Source organism: Pseudochaenichthys georgianus, chromosome 17 (genome assembly GCF_902827115.2).
Source record: "Pseudochaenichthys georgianus chromosome 17, fPseGeo1.2, whole genome shotgun sequence".
Classification (NCBI taxonomy): domain Eukaryota; kingdom Metazoa; phylum Chordata; class Actinopteri; order Perciformes; family Channichthyidae; genus Pseudochaenichthys; species Pseudochaenichthys georgianus.
Genome location: NC_047519.1, coordinates 485,556 through 503,382, shown reverse-complemented (window position 1 = coordinate 503,382; position 17,827 = coordinate 485,556). Strand labels below are relative to the sequence as shown.

At 42.3% G+C, this 17,827-nt stretch overlaps 1 protein-coding gene across 1 annotated transcript in view; it reads right to left on the bottom strand.

Annotated features, from left to right (window-relative positions):
• The window catches only part of olfml2bb (olfactomedin-like 2Bb), a 29,648-nt gene extending 18,671 nt beyond the window's left edge, over positions 1-10,977 (bottom strand). The window contains exons 1-3 of the mRNA XM_034104707.1: positions 10,316-10,977; positions 3,232-3,498; positions 2,963-3,070 (exon numbers count right to left, since the gene is read on the bottom strand). Of these exons, the coding sequence (XP_033960598.1) occupies positions 2,963-3,070; positions 3,232-3,498; positions 10,316-10,591 (651 nt within the window). The 5' untranslated portion in view covers positions 10,592-10,977. The remainder of the gene's footprint in view (positions 1-2,962; positions 3,071-3,231; positions 3,499-10,315) is intronic.
• Positions 10,978-17,827: the final 6,850 nt, after the last annotated feature.

Sequence of the window (17,827 nt, the reverse complement as noted above, 5' to 3'; positions counted from 1 at the left end):
ATGATATATATATTGTTTACATATAATAAAAAGAGCAAGGTCAATGGCTTTGGCTAGGTCAATAAACAATGCAACACAAACAGATTTGTTATCCAAAGCAGCCCTAAAGTATAAACTGTGCAACAGTACAGTAGGCCCACACAAACTGCAGAACACTGGTGCTTTGGGAACACTCAAATGATTTAATTCCCATTTAAAATCAGGAGACTGAATACGAACATTATGTGTGTGTGTGTGTGTGTGTGTGTGTGTGTGTGTGTGTGTGTGTGTGTGTGGCCGTTTCTCAATCTCAAGGATATTGGCTTCTAAGCCAATATTTCAAGGATGCTACGTCATCAAGTGGCGCAGCAGGACCGTTCCAATGTCCAGCATACTTGGAATTCCACCGAGGCCGCGTCCTTGGTTTGGGGGAAATTTCGAGGCTGCACATGGGTAGACTTTGCGTCCTTAAAATCCCCACAATGCTTTGCGCACGGACCAATTTCCCCAAATCTGTGGCGGAAAATGTAAGACGGGGCCTCTCATATGACGCACACCTGCACACTTGCTAGCCTGTAACACTCTTCATTTTCCGAATGCCAGGAAGGATTCTTGCCTAGCTTCTGAAGGAAGTGACTTGGAAGTACGCGACTACCAAGCCAGCATCCTCGAGATTGAGAAACGGCCCGTGTGTATGTGTGTGTTTGTGTGTGTGTCATACTTGCCAACCCTCCCGATTTTCGCGGGAGACTCCCGATTTCATTGCCCTTTCCCGGTTTCCTCCCGGGGTCATATTTCTCCCGCATTTCTCCGGATTTGTGACAAAATCAGATTTACTCACGACTGTTTCCACTCGGACTTTAATACAGCTACAGGCATTGCCCTTCCAACTACAATAAGAATGTAAATGTTAATCTACAGCTCTGGCGATCCACTAGCACCCGGAGTCTCTAAACAACTCACAGACTGCATCGGGCGCTGAAATTGCCGCCCTGTGAGCATCAGATCTGACGACGCTGATTGGCTGAAATTATGTTTCGGCGGCATAGATTACAGATAGCAACAGTCAGCTTGTTGGCTGCTGCTGCTCTGGCTGAGGGCTCCTTTCTTACCGCCCAGACAAGAGAGGGTAATGATACACGCTGCGGCCAGGCAGGAAACATGTGACTTATCAGTAACTTTAGACATCGTAAAACAATTTTAAACGAGATTTTATTGTAGATTACACATTTTACTGATACCAACTATATAATATTTACCTTGTTCATTACAAAAAGAAAAAAAAAAAAATAATTTATAAATACATTTTTTTTATTTTCTTTTATTTGTAATGGCAATCAAACATGTGGGAAGAGAGGGGGGCGGCGCCCCTAGCGCCCCTATGGGCCGGCCGCCACTGGTTGTTACATACAGTTACGGCATTTCCTGTTTTTGCCGGAGAGAGGGGAGTTTGTTCCAAAGCTTGCCGCTGTATTTACTCCCTCAACCTGAAAGGAGGGAGCCTCGTTAAGCTGCGAGTGTCACTCCGCCACGGAGTGGGAGTGGGTAGGGTGTGATTTGGAATTGAGCCTGTGTGTGGGTGTTTCTCAATGTCGAGGACGCTTCCTTGGTAGGACATGTCTTCCGAGTCAGGTCCTTCAGAAGCGAGGCAAGAATCCTTCCTAGCCTCGGAAAACGAAGAATGGTCGGAACAGGCAAACAGGTGTGCAGGTTTGCGTCATATGAGAGGCCCTGCCTTACATTTTCCGCCAAAGATTTTGAAAATTGGTGCGTGCGCAAAGCATTGTGGGGATTTTAAGACCGCGGAGGATACACATGTGCAGCCTCGAAATTTCCCGCAACGAAGGACGCCGGCCTCGGTAGAATTCCAAGGATCCTGGACATTGGAACAGTCCTTCGGCGGGACTCGATTACATAGTGTCCTTGAAATAGTGGCTCTGGAGGAGCCTTCCTCGACATTGAGAAACACTGTGACTGACCCGAGCTTGCGCCTCGTCGCCTCGCTTCGCCCCTTCGCTTCGCCCCTTCGCTTCAACCCCCCTTCCTCCCCCCACATCTACAGGTGAAAATTACTTTAGCGACACATTCATCGTGTAGCTAAAGTCAAGGTCGCAGATTCGTCGATTTATACTGCCACAGAGCAGATTCGTGACGTTGTAATGACTGATTTGAGAGGTTGTAATAACCAAGTTGCAGTTGTAATGGAAAATATATTTTTCTGCAAGTGAACATTTCATCACTAAGTTCCTTTTATTTCTACAAGCTACAAAACTTATTTTTTCTTTCTGTGACTTCAAATTTGGTTCACATACCTCATTCACACCAACGCAACTCAACTCCGTGCTAGAGCATTTTAGGTTCAGAACCGGTTCTTCGGTTTAGCTCCGGCTCTTTTCACACCGCCCAGAGTCCGACTGGTGCTGCGTCATTGCGTCATCGTTTGCGTCATGACGTAACCGTTTGCGTTCCTGCTTCATAAAGCCAAACCGCGCGGAAAGCCCTCACAGCTGACACCGACAACAACAACAATGGCCGATTGTGCTCCAGCTTCCTCTGTACCTCTTCGGAAGACCAGATTCCCAGCAGGTAGCTGGTCTCTTCAGTGGACCACTGCTGCTTGTTACGTTTCTCCATCGTTGTGTACAAACTGGATAAAACGCGGGCTTGTTGTTGTTGTTCAGGAGTTGATCCCGCCCCCGCCCCTGCCCCTGCTCTCGCATTTTGCCCCATATCTACCTTCATATAGGCACTCCCTGAGTTCTATTCTAATTTCTATAAGTATTATTATGTTATTGGAGTTACAGTCTTTGGCTCAAACCAACCGTTAAATCGTCTAATCGCTCTATTCCATCTATGACATTCTACCTTATGGAAAGCAGGTTTTAAGTGCGTTTGGAGTTTAAATCCCTCCATGCAAGACATTATATATAGATGTAAAGCAAATGAGTGTCCTGTGCATGTGGTTGTGTCTGTGTGTGCTCACCTTCTCCATGTTATCAACCCTAGTCAGCAGCTTGGTGGTTACAGAGTGGAGTTTCAACAAGTCCATTCCATACAGAGAGCCCTCCAACAAGTCAATGATAGTTGCCAGCTAAACAGGCCCAGTCCCAGAGAGGAGAACACATTGATTAGGATATGGGAATCATCTTTACCTGAAGTCCAAACTTACATTATTCGAAGAAATCATTGTCCTCAACAGCCACAAATATGTTGTGTGTGCGTGTGTGTGTGTGTGTGTGTTTGTGTGTCTACCTTGATGTCATCTTTGCTGGCCTCTTGTAGTTTTTTAAACCTGTACTCTCCTTCACAGGGGTTGACAGCTGAAGGTGGAGCCATGCACACACACTTCTTGCAGTCTGTTCCCTTGGTTATCGTCTCCACAGAGTAAGAATATTGTGATGGTGATGCCTGGTCGCTGATACGGCTACAGTCAGAGCGTTTGATTGGTCGAACAATGCAGCGACACACACAGTCGGACCCTGATGACACAGTCTTTACTTTGTCGTAATCGCCCAGCAGCTGAAAGAGAAAGAAAACATGTGTATTTTTCTCTAATTTACTCGGCAGCTAAAATGAAAGGAAAACACAACAAACATTTAACTCACCCGTAATATGGATGTATATTTGATACTTGTTTTATTCTCTATAATACATATTATAATGAGGATTTTAAGCAGGAACAGCTACAGTGATTTACAAACAGGCACTTTTTGGTTTGGAGTACAGTCTGAAGGATTACATAACCAACCACCAAAAAGATGCAGCACGTGGTCATGGTGTACACACACTGGATGATTTACACGTCACTTGAGCTGAAGTGACTAACTGTGGGGTTTGGATTGTGTTTAAAGGAAAAGTAAAGTTAAGCCACAGTTTTGCAGTAGTAAAAAATGCTGTGTCTAATACGATCACATAATCTCATTTTCATTTTGGAAATGGTACATTTACAGTTTAAACATGTGTCTCTGTTGATGTGGATTTCACTTGATGAAGTGAATGGAAACTTTTCCTGAGTTAACCATAAAACTGAGATGTGATCATCAGACACACCAGACTGTCGGGAAACAAGATCAAATAAAGTCTGGTGGAAGGAGGAAAATTAACCTGGACTTCTAAACTGTATCATTTGTTACTTGTTCAGGCATTTTTTACTTGTTTTTTTCACGAAACTGTGTCTCAGGGCTTCTTAACATTTAAAAAACTATTAATGTGTCATATTCACTTAACGGGAAGAAACTCAGCTAACTGACGATACAAACCATTTTTACCTAAACAAAACACAAGTCTCACAAGAAGCGTCTAAATGAGCCCTGAGCGAAAAAATGCTATAGCACTTAGCACAGAACTCACGGTAGGAATACCCTTATTACTTATCTTAACTGCACATACAAGATATTAGATTAAAGCTGAGATTCCACTGATTCTATAGGTATTAGTATCATCACTGAGCGATCAGAGCTCGCGACAGGGAAAGCAAACACAGACATCACAACACGTAGCATTACGGAGCATTCACGGGACATCTCTTACCTTAGCTGTTGTTTTCTGATCAAAAGTCGTGTTCAATGGCATTAAAACGATAAAAACGCTGCTGAAGGTTAATCTATAGGTTAATTCAATGTGTGTGTGTCACTTCGAAATTATTACTGATAATCCATCATTCAATTTATATGTCAAAAACTGAGATTTCATATTAGCTGCTAATGATAGGCAAGGCAAGGCAAGTTTATTTATATAGCACCTTTCAACACAGGGCAATTCAAAGTGCTTTACAAAAAATGAAAGACATTAAGAAAATGGCATTTAAAATCAGTCATTAAAAAGAAAAGATAATAAAAGAAACATTAAAAGAAAAAATACATGGATAAAAGTTACAGTGCAGTTTAAGATGTGAATAGTTCAATTAAAAGCAGCGACACAAAGAAAAGTCTTCTTGCTGGATTTGAAAGTAGTCAGAGTTGCAGCGGACCTGCAGGTTTCTGGGAGTTTGTTCCAGATATTTGGAGCATAATAACGGAACGCTGCTTCTCCGTGTTTAGTTCTGACTCTGGGGACAGAAAGCTGACCAGTCCCTGAAGACCTGAGAGATCTGGATGGTTCATAATTTAGCAGGAGGTCAGAAATGTATTTTGGGCCTAAACCATTCAGTGCTTCATAAACCAGCAGCAGTATTTTAAATCTATTCTTTGACACACAGGAAGCCAGTGTAAAGACTTCAGAACAGGAGTGATGTGATCCACTTTCTTAGTGTTAGTGAGGACTCGAGCAGCGGCGTTCTGAATCAGCTGCAGCTTCCTAATAGATTTTTTAGTGAGACCTGTGAAGACACCTTTGCAGTAGTCGAGTCTACTGAAGATAAAAGCATGGACAAGTTTTTCCAAATCCTGCTGTGACATTGGTCTTTTAATCCTAGATATATTCTTTAGGTGATAGTAGGCTGATTTAGTAACTGTTTTAATGTGACTGTTGAAACTCAGGTCAGAGTCCATGACTACACCTAGATTTCTGGCTTTATCTGTTGTTTTGAACATTGCAGACAGAAGCTCAGCGCTAACTTTTAAACGTTCTGACTTGGCTCCAAAAACCATTACCTCAGTTTTATCTTTGTTTAATTGGAGAAAGTTCTGACACATCCAGTCATTGATTTGTTCAATGCACTTACTCAGTGTTTGAATTGGAGCATTGTCTCCTGGTGAAATGGTTACGTAAATGTGTGTGTCTATGGTAACTTATTTTGTTGTTTTTCATTATCTGAGCCAGTGGTAGCATGTAGATGTTAAAGAGAAGAGGCCCCAAGATGGAGCCTTGAGGAACCCCACATGTTATATTTATCAACTCAGATGTGTATTTACCTATAGAAACAAAGTTGTTTCTGTCCTTTAGGTAGGATTCAAACCAATTTAGAACTGTTTCCGAAAGTCCCAACCAGTTTTCCAGTCGGTCTAGTAATATGCTGTGGTCAACAGTGTTAAACGCAGCACTGAGATCTAATAATACTAACACTGAAGTTCTGCCACTGTCTGTGTTTAAGTGGATGTCATTAAAGACCTTGACAAGAGCAGTCTCAGTGCTGTGGTTTGGACGAAAGCCTGACTGGAACACATCGAAACAGTTATTTAAATGAAAGAAATTACTCAACTTTTTCAATGATTTTACCTAGAAATGGAAGGTTTGATATGGGCCTGTAACTGTTCATTACTGAAGCATCTAGATTATTCTTTTTTAAGAGCGGTTTAATGACTGCAGTTTTCAGGGCCTGTGGAAAAACACCTGAGTGAAGAGATTTGTTTACTATATGAAGTAGTTCTGAGGCCATGCAACGAAAAACATCTTTGAAAAACCCTGTTGGAATAATATCAAGGCAGCAGGAGGAGGATTTCAGAAGTTGAATAATGTCCTCTAGGTTTTTATTATTAATCTGATGGAATTGTGTCATGGTGTTCGAATTGATATTACACTGAACAAAAATATAAATGCAACACTTTTGTTTTTGCTGCCATTTTCCATGAGATGAACTCAAAGATCTAAAACATTTTCTATATACACAAAATAACCATTTCTCTCAAATGTTGTTCACAAATCTGAAAAAAAATTCTGAGTAAACATTTCCCTAGTATTTTCAGTTAAACATCGCTTTGTGGTTACCTCTTTTTGAACATTTTTGTGAACAGAAATAGAGCTCTCAAAGAAAACACAGGAATGGTCAGAGTGCAACATCAGTCACCACAACCTTAGAGATATTCAGACCCTTTGAGATCATTAAGTCCAGAGTGTGCCCCTTATTGTGCGTGGGCTCCGTCACATGCTGAGTCAGTCCATAGCTATCAAGAACACAAAACAGTTCTTTAGCCCCTCTGTCCTGGGGGTTGTCAACATGGATGTTATGATAGCAAACATGATAGCAACCAGAGTTTATGACAGCTTCCTGTTTTGGGCATTCTGGGTACGCATCACTCATTCACCAATGGGTAATGTTTAGAGGATTTTAGGAACTTCCCTTCGATTCTATTGGCTCTAACGGTTAAAAAGAGGTGTCAATCATCAAAATCGAACGAGGGGGGCCAGAGATAGGTCAAATGCACCCAAATGACCCCAGAAGTGGGTTTCTTTTTCTAAACCTCTCTAAAAAGGTCAAATGTCACTTGTTTTGCATCAATCTTGATACAGGGTACTTAGTATATGTTATAGTTTGGATTCCTAAAGCTTTTAGTCTACTAACCCATCATTCAAGAGTGCTTTTCACTATAAGTAATGTTTTATTTTTGGACGGACACTATAATTTACAATGTTTTACTATGTTCAATCTGAATTTACTTTAAAATAAAAAAAAATCTGTATTAATTCTGACTGTTCTACATCCAACTCACAGGTTTATCATTGCTTTGAGAAAAAAAGATTATTCATTTACCCCTTTTAAAAGGGAAGATATAGTCATTTGTTCTGGGAATGTCATTTTCGAGCCTGAGAGTGAGACCTGAAAAACAGGCTCAGGGCTAAACAGGTTAAGAAAAAGTACCGAAGTATTAGCATTAATACAAAATTAAAGTAGCAACAACTAAAGTAGGCTTCTCGTTATGCAGAAAGGACATTTTGGGAATAATGCATATTATATCAATGGATTATAGTTTGTGATCCATTGATGTGTTCATTTGAATTATACAGATGGTAAAGTTGGAGCTAACATGACTATTTTACTGCCTAGTATATAATCTATAGCAGTACATAGCAGTACAGAGGAGTAAAAGTACAGTATATTTTTTCAAAATTGTAGTCCAGTAGATATATGAATCTGCATTAAAGTGGACCTATTATGCTATATTGGAAAAATATATGGTAGGGCCATACCTATACAAAACATGTCTGTGAAGTTTTTGCTTAAAATACCAAACAGTTCACCCATTGTAGCCATGCCTCATACTGCTCATACCCCTCTTTTGCAGCTCTGTTGGAGAAACGCGGATTGTGGGTCCTTAGCTTGAACAAAAAAAAGAGGAGGCGGAGCTAATGCCTGATCAGAATTCTACCGGAGATAAAGTTCAATTCTACTGTGATCAGGGCCGCCCCTCCCTACAGGCCAATCACGCAGGCTGCATGGGGCCCCGCCTTGCGCAGGGGGCCCCACCTTGCGCAGGGGGCCCCGCCCAGAGGGCCTCAGCTGCTGTGCGCAGTTCTCCGCCCCCCCCCCCCCCCCGCGAGAGTGAGAGGTGACGGGGAGCATGTCTGTAACCCGACACCGTTGCAATGAATCGACATCTGACCAATCACGGCTTTGATACGGCCACTAGTGCAGGTGAAGAGATGTCGGTGAAAAGACAGTTTCAGTCCGGCGCAAGCAAGAGGGGAAAAAAACAAAACATGAAGAAACTAGAGCATCACTCGAAGGAGGGTTATTGTATGAGTCAAATGTACAACTTGCAAATGTTGTATAAGTCAAATTGCCAATTGCCATATTAAAACATCAGCTGCAATTCACGACATGAAGAAGGCAGTCTCTGCATAGCATATAGGCTAATGGAGATGCAGTTATTTCAAGCATTCTTTATTTAACATTCATTCAATTATGTTATGCCTTTTACCTGCTAACGTACAAGAGGAAGAGTGATACACTGTCTGTCTATTGGCTTACATAACAGTTAACGTTTACAGCTTAAAAAATATGGAGCATTTGTTCCCCTCTTATTCATTTTTATGTCAATTTGCACATTTCATGGTGATGCTCAGCCTCTCCCCTTAACTCCTGCAGTCATCATCATGTCAACCACAACACAGAGAAATACTGATAGAAATGTGTGTGTAGTTGTTGACACATTGCTGACAGAGGGAACTAGAATACAGATTTAAGAAACATCAGTTTTTGAGCATGTCATAAGCATGTTTTGTCTTGACTATATTACAACTATATTATAATAAAATAGTATAGTATTTATATTATTGAATTGATTATGATTATTATTATTATTAGTAGAAGTAGTTTATTTGCATTAATTATATTTTTATCTTTTTGAGGCTAGTATTTGGCAGGAAATGCAGACGTATTCACCTGTAAACGCATACTGAACGACATACATGCACATTTACCATTTACCTCACTGTATAAAAAAGTAACTGTGTTGATAATAATAATAATAATAAACAGGAATTATATTTGCAAATTAGCCTACTTTGTTTCCAAAAAAAATGTTTTCACTCCTGTCGGTTGTGGGGGGCCTCATCTCACAATGTCGCTTGGGGCCAGGGGCGGCACTGGCTGTGATAAAACGCCATCCTGTTTAAACCACATCCAAGATTATTTCTGAAATAGTGTGGAGCTCAAATGCTTTTTCTCTTGCAGATTTATCACAAGGTGAGTTACTTTTTTTATTTCCTGCTTTTTAAACACATGTGCTCTTCAGTACAGGTTAGCTCTGAGTGTTAGCAGGGCTTGCTAATGTAAACAAAAACGAGATTACGTCCAAAACACGTCAGGTATTGTTTTTGATAGGAATTTTCTGTGGGTCCGCTGACGATTTGACGTCAGATCGGCAGCAAATCTGTATCCGCTCGTTGTATCCCCGTTTTTAAAAGATTTGGGTACGGAGGAAAAGAGAGAGGGTTTTATTTTCTGACGCTGCGTGAGTTCCCTCACACACCGGGGACACACATTTATGTATAAAAGACATCAAAAAGTGCATTTTGAATGATAGATCCCCTTTAAATGGAAATACTCAAGTAAAGTACTTTACTTAAGTACTTGAGTACAGTACTACTTAATGTTTACTTAAAGGTGGGGTAGGTAATTTTGGAGAAAAACTCGAGTGCACTAGAATTTGAAAATACACAACCGGAAAAAATCTGCCACTTCCCTCCTCCAACACACATGACCAATGAGGGCACGAGATACATTTGTGCACAGATGGAAGGCTGACAGCCCTTTAGTTACTTTACAGATGTTGTTTAATGATGTAATATATAATCAAGTGTTAAATCAGAGTTTAGTTCCACCTGGAGTAAATTCACAAGCTACCCTGCAGTATACAAAGTCATTCAAACTAGCTGCACCTTTACCTGCTTTGAGAACACTTTAATGATCAATCATTATAAAACATATCATAGGCCTATATATTATTCTAAAATGGACCAATCTGCACAATGACTACTTTTACTTTTGGTACTTTAAGTATATTTTCCATGCCAATACTTTTCTATTTTTACTTGAGGAACATTTTGATTGCAGGATTTTTAGTTGTAACATAGTATTCCGATTCTGTGGTAGTTCCACTTTTACTTAGGTACGAATATCTGGGTACTTCTTCCACCTCTGCTACTAAACTAATCTACTTTGGCCCATTGCACTGACCTGGCTGATGATGTTCTCCTGGTTGTCCAGCTCCTCCTCCAGAGGCTCGGCGATGGGCTGGTGGCCTCTCCCCGCGGACCGCTGCTCCCCTCCCCGCTGACTGACCTCCACTTTAGCCGTTGGGGGAGCATCATTGTCCGGTTTACCCAGCTCCCCTGCTTCGGTCAACAGCATCTTCTCCCTTGAAGAGTTGGTGCTGCTTGTCGGCTCCAGCGCAACCAGCCCCCCCACAGCACAGAAGAGAACCAGCAGCGAGAGTCTGCGCCACATCTCCATGGAACACAATGAACCGCTCTCTGAAGAAACTGGTCCCAGTGTAATTAACGGGTATTACTATTTGAAAGTTGAAACCAAACCGGAGCAGGGCCAGTTTGACAGCGGAAAAAAACAAACAGCCAGTCCGTCGGTTCTAATGGCTAAACAAGAGGATACATGTCCAACTTCCTAACGCTTAACAACGGCCCACACGTCTTCAAAAGCTTCCTCACGTCTCCACAGCTCCGATGGACGGGTCCGTCCACGTTTAGCTGGACAACAAACGTTACACAATTTGGTTCTGAAGTCGGTCCAGAATTCATTAAACGGATGAATTAAAAAAAGACAAGTAACGAAATTAACATAAAATGCTGAGCTCTATTCGGTCCCATGCGACGTGTCGCCGGTCAGATGGGTGGTTCCGACAGAAGAAACTGACCTCCAAACCAGGACTGTGTGCAGAGGAGGGAGGGGGGGGGGGGGGGGGGGGAGAGTCTTAAAACCTCTTCAGTTTCACTATCCAGCCATGGGAGACTACAGTGCTTAACCTTTAGTAATGTATATGGCCCTGTTAAGCTCATTTCCAGGTACATCCTTTAATTGTGTGCCTCAACTGGGAAATGTCTCCATGCTTTTTAAAGATCTCCTATTATCAGTGGCGACTGGTCATTAGGGGCACAGCCCCACCTAGTGTCAGCAGAAAGTATTACAAATAATGATTGGATGAAATGCAAAAAAATGTATTAAAAATATATTAAATATATTTTAAGATCATGTTTAATCATCTGATTCGTCTGTACATTGCTGTTTTAGTCTGTGTTCTTCTAATTAGTGTCTACAGTGTGTGCCTATTGAGCCGTTTTGAGCCATGTGGGACAAAACCCGATCATGCCCCTCCCTCTCACTGTCTAAGTCAGTCTAAGTCAATGGTGACTGTAAAAACTACACTGACTGCGCATGCTCAGAGTATTTTTCTATTTAATGTGTGTGGCAAAAAAATAATGACCATAGAGAGTCGAAATCCTGCATAAGTTCCCATGGGAACTTATTTCGGAAAAAGTATGTATTGAAGTCAAAAAACGTATCTTTCGATCCCGTTTGAATTGTGCCATGAATTACACATAATGTTTGTCAATCTTAAAAAATCATTTCCATGTCAAAAAAGTCACAGTTTGTCGTAAAACTGTTGAAATATAAGACTATGAAAAATACGCAACTAGAAAGACAAATCCCAGAGTAAGTGATGTCATAACTGATAATTGTTTTCCTCCACTAAATATAAGAGATAGCTAAGATAAGATAACTTTAACAAGATGCCTGTGTGCTTAGTACCAAGTTGTTATCATACCAGCAATGGGTCTTTCCGTTCTTTCGCTTCCCGTCTGATGAAAGGACCAGGAGTTAGCTACCTAGCTAGTAGCTAGCACGTTAGTTAGCATTACAGCCTTAGCCTTGTCATTTTTATTAGCCTTAACATGAAGTAACATTAAGTAAACCAAAATGTTAAACAGTAAGAGTATAGTCATATTTCATGAACCCTTTGAAGAGTACTGTCACACCGGTGTGATAATAATAATAATACATTTATTTTGGGGGGCGCCTTTCATAACACCGAAGGACACCTTACAGGGCATAGGGGCAATATAGGGAACAATTAAAACAGTGGATTTAGTGAAGTATCAGCCGGGGTAAGACAAGACAAACAACAGGAAATGGACTATAGAAGGACACAAAAGGAGACAGGGTACAGTTTATAAAGAAAATTCCAGTTTGAACAGGTGGGTTTTGAGTTGGGATTTGAATGTTGTTATAGAATCAGACTGTCGGATGTGTAGTGGCAGGGAGTTCTAGAGTCTGGGAGCCGAGCAGCTGAAAGCTCGAGCACCCATGGTTTTGAGGCGAGACCTTGGGACGGTGAGAAGTCCTACGGACGAAGAGCGGAGGGTGCGGGAGGGGGTGTACTCCTGAAGGAGGTCGGTGATGACGATGGGGGCAAGGTTATGGAGAGCTTTACAATAATATAATAATAATACACCGTTTAGGCCCGGATGCCCCTGGGGGAGAAACGCTAACGCTACATTAGCATCTGCGATCTTTTGTTAACATAACAAATGGTTAACATTGAACATTAAAAAGATCAGGCCCTTGAGGGAGAATCGAAGGAAGGCAGGTAGGCAGGCAGCTTTGCATGACATTCTTCTGGACGTGTTTCATTAGGCGCATTCACACTGCGGTACTTTTCCCACAAAGGTTCATGCGAACTTAGTTCATGATCGCGTTCACACCAAAAAGAGCCGGTACTAAAATTAGTTCATGCAAACCTTTTTACCCCCTCGCCCTTTCGAGCGGCTCTTTTTTGAGAAAAGAGCTATATTTCTGATTGGCTGGGCGGATTGCAAACCACGCCCCGTAAAACTCCCAAAAAGTTTTGTGAAGCCGCCATTTTATTATCCTCGCATTAGCATTATTAGCATTAGCATTAGCCCAGCTCAGAAACGCAGAGAGACTAACTTATGGCAACACAAAATAAAACATGGGAGCGGTGGAGATGAGGAGGTGTCGGCGTTCTGGCGATTTACTCGGAAGGCTTCAGTAGAAGCTGCTGGGACTCCCAGCAGCTTCTACTGAAGCCAGTCCCCAACTCCGGGGACTTCCGGCCGGGGACTTTGGGCGGCAGTATACGCCGTGAAGTGGTTTGCGGCCAGCCAGTAAACCCAAAGCAGAAGAAGAAGAAGTGACGTCAGCGGCTTCATTTGCCTAATCCACCCCCAGGGACTTTTTCTGGTGTGAACGCGATCTGTACTTAGTTCATGCGAACTAAAGAGTTTGCATGAACTAAGTTCGCATGAACCTTTGTGGGAAAAGTACCGCAGTGTGAACGCGGCTAATGAGCGGTTTCACACAAAAAAAAGTGTTACTTCACAGTTTTATGGAAAAACATTTTTTTTTTAACTTGCAAAATTATCTTTTAAATTGACAAACATCATATGTGTAATTCGTGGCACAATTCAAATGGGATCGAAAGATAGCTTTTCTCTTGCCATTGACTTCAATACATAATTTTTCCGAAATAAGGTCCCATGGAGGTCCACCGGAAAGGGAGGGACTTCGCCTCTATAGGGGCACTGAGCTGCCATCCCCACCATACGTCATCTCACATAATTCAGAACTGATTGGCTGCAAGTACGTGTGCCGCGAAAAGTATAGTGCAGTGACCATCAACTGGCGGCCACATCCGCCAGACCAGACATTAGGGCTGTGCGATTATGGCAAAAATCATAATCACGATTATTTGGGTCAATAATTGATATCACGATTATTTTGACGATTATTCATTGACCATTTATTGAACTTTAAAACAAATAATATTTTACCAATAAACAAGATCAACAAATATGTTGGAGTGCACTTCCAAAACCATACTAAACATATATTATTAATATGATAAATAAAAATAAATTAGACCAAAATAAATTAAATCAAATATGATGCAGTGCACTGTCACAACCTTCTGAAAACTCCTTAACATATAGCCAACATGTTGATAAAACATATTCATTATTCCACTCAGTTAAACGTTGAAGGCTGGCCAACCGTCATGGTCCAGAAGTAACAGGAAATAAATGTTGAACTACAATTTAAGACCAAATAAAAATGTTTAGGCCACCGTGGCAAATGCTGGTAGGGCTGCTCATGTCATCTCTTAAAGATGTTTTGCAAGAAACACCAGCCTGTTTACATGGTCTGGTAACGCTTGTCCAACGTGTTGACAAGTTGCTTGAAGCCCTGGTTGCTAACAGTGCTAACTGGGCACATATCTTTAGCGATGTGAAATGTAATGACAAAGTACTTGCAAGTAGTGGAAATAGTTTTACCCTTCTTTTTAACGAGTTGCTGCTCTTGTTCTGACATCTTCGCTCGCGCTGAACACTCACAACACATGTCACTCCCACGTGGCCGAGTGGGCTTTTAGGGAGGGGCGAAAGCGCACCCAGCAAAATAATCGTATTTTGTCAATTATGCTGTTTTCATAATCGTCGCAAGCCATAATCGTAATCACGATTAAAATAGGATTAATTGCACAGCCCTACCAGACATTCTCATCCGGCCCGCATGACGGGGGTGACTGTGGCGTTAGTGCGTTCGCCCCCCACTCATTTTCTTTTTTACAACGTCTCGTGAGTAATGTGCAGTACCGGAGTCCAACAGAGAAGCAGCAACTGCGGGACAGTAGACTGGGTACTGCGTAGCCTTCCCTGGCCTGAAGAAGAAGAAGTGTTCCTTCGTTGTGAAGAGTCTGCTTTATGCGCTCCGCAGCAGTTGCCCCGCTGCGACAGAGTCCAACAAATACCTCATTCACACCAACGCAACTCCAGTTCAAGCTCCGTGCTAGAGCTTTTCAGGTTCAGAACCGGTTCTTCGGTTTAGCTCCGGCTCTTTTCACACCGCCCAGAATCCAACTGGTTCTACGTCATTGCGTCATCGTTTGCATCATGACGTAACCGTTTGCATGCCTACTTCATAAAGCCAAACCGCGCGGAAACCCCTCACAGCTCACACCGACAACAACAACAATGGCCGATTGTGCTCCAGCTTCCTCTGTACCTCTTCGGAAGACCAGGTTCCCAGTAGGTAGCTGGTATCTTCAGTGGACCACTGCTGCTTGTTAAGTTTCTCGATGTGATCCTTCGTTAGCGTGAAGAGTCTGCTAAGCTTTATGCGCTCCGCAGTACCTGAGCGTACTCCACCAGCAGTTTTTATATGTACAAAAGTGGTGGGGCACAAAAAACGTAGATGTCTATATATAAGCTTCTGAAGTGACGTGCAGTGAGGTTCATGGCTGGTGAGGCACTGGCTCTGACTCTTCAGGTTTACAAATATTATATTTTGACCTAAATCAAAATATAATATTATTTTCAAAAGCTTTTTTTGTCTGATGCTTCGATTAATTTTAAACAGACAGTTCAACAGAAGGATACCCAAAAAATGTAATTTTATCATTTAAATATTGAATTGTTCTCTCTTAGTAAGATCCCATTTTCAATAAAATTGCAGTCTTACCTTGACTTGAAGATGAAGTCCATTTGCCTATCCTTCTGGACAAACATCTCTATTACTTTTTTATAAAAGTCCTCCTTATCTTCTTGTAGTTTCAAAAGTCTAATCATCTAATTAGGCTCTCAAAGTGCACCAGATTGATGCTTTTAACTTCAACATTTAAAAATGATCTTCATGGGGGAGCATGCCCCCGGACCCCCCTAGAGGAGGTTAGCCCCCCCCCCCCCCACTTAAATCATGTCCATATGGATAGGAAACGAAAAACATTTGCACACATGTGTGCACATCTTTCTGTTTTGGTGGTCATGCCACAACCGTGCACGTGCATGCATGCGTGAGTCATGGTAAAATGTCTGGATTAAGAGGTTGCTTTTTATTTGGACAGCATGAAAGAAAAGCCAAATGAATGGGCTGTGTTTTTAGTATTTTTAAGCAGAGGTCAATAACTTGTACGGCCCTCGGAGGAAAAAGGTTCCCCACCCCTGGTGTAGTATGTTACCAATAGTTTGCTTGGTGACTGTGGTCCCAGCTGCCTTGAGACCATTAACAAGTTCCTCCTGTGTAGTTCTCGCCTGACCCTCACCTTTCTCATGACCATCATACCCCACGGCAACACACTCTCACTCCCTAAGCGTCCAGGAGCGACGTTTGGTCATGTTGATTATTTTACATTTAGAGTTATTAAAATAAAGCCAGTTAGGACTATGACACCTTGGAGGATGATATTGCGTGCGTTCAGCTTCTGATTGGCTTACATAATTCTCTTTGATGTTTTTCGATTTCTCTGTGACACAGTGCTGAGGCTCTAGAAAATCATGTTTACTTTGTTTGAGTTTATTTTACATTACCTTCATTTCATACCAGCTGAAGATTTTCTTGCTCTTGCAGCTTTTTTTTGGTGGCATCACTCAGAGTATGAGCACACGGCACAGCAGCTACCTTTATGAAGTATAAATGGGCCTTTACCTACGCTAATATACAATCGACCACACACCTCCAATGTTTTATCGGGAAGAGTTCATCGTCATGCAGACCTGCGGAAAGAGTTTGAGTTTACCTTTTTTCTCATTTCAAAATAATAAGAGAAAGTGTTAAAGTGATTCAGATGAATGTTGGTGTGTGAGGCTGTGGACTAGAAATGCATAAATATTTCCATAGAGCTGATTGGACCCTTCAGAGAGGACATCAAAAGTTATATAACCTGTATGTTTATGTGGTGGAGTGTGTGTGTGTGTGTGTGTGTGTGTGTGTGTGTGTGTGTGTGTGTGTGTGTGTGTGTGTGTGTGTGTGTGTGTGTGTGTGACCACCTAGCAGGATAACAAGAAAGGTGCCTATTCACATCAACTGAATGCTGAAAGGTCTCGGCAAGTTGTGTGTGTGTGTGTGTGTGTGTGTGTGTGTGTGTGTGTGTGTGTGTGTGTGTGTGTGTGTGTGTGTGTGTGTGTGTGTGGTCCCCTCACAGACATTAATACCAAGTGGTTTGAATCATTTGTACAGAACACACACAAACACACACACACAAACATACTCATGCACTGCATAAGCCGCGTTCACACCGCGTACTTTGCAGCACAGATACCTCATTCACACCAACGGTGTTTCAGGGCCGGTTCGGAGCTAGAGCTTGAAAAGCACCGGGTTTTCCTGTTCACACCGCAGCGGAGCAGCCTCTTAGCTCCGGAATCCGGTTAGTTTCAAGCACCAAAAAATTGTCCGGCCAGAGCAAAAGCACCGCATGCGTCACGCTTACGTCGAGGCGGGGGCGGGATCAACTCCTGAACAACAACAACAAGCCGGCGTTTTATCCAGTTTGTACACAACGATGGAGAAACTTAACAAGCAGCAGTGGTCCACTGAAGAGACCAGCTACCTGCTGGGAATCTGGTCTTCCGAAGAGGTACAGAGGAAGCTGGAGCACAGTCGACCATTGTTGTTGTTGTCGGTGTCAGCTGTGAGGGGTTTCCGCGCGGTTTGGCTTTATGAAGCAGGAACGCAAACGGTTACGTCATGACGCAAATGATAACGCAATGACGCAGCACCAGTCGGACTCTGGGCGGTGTGAAAAGAGCCGGAGCTAAACCGAAGAACCGGTTCTGAACCTGAAAAGCTCTAGCACGGAGCTTGAACCGGAGTTGCGTTGGTGTAAATGAGGTAAGAGTGCCCCGGCACTTATTACCCCAGGGCACTAAGTACCAATCG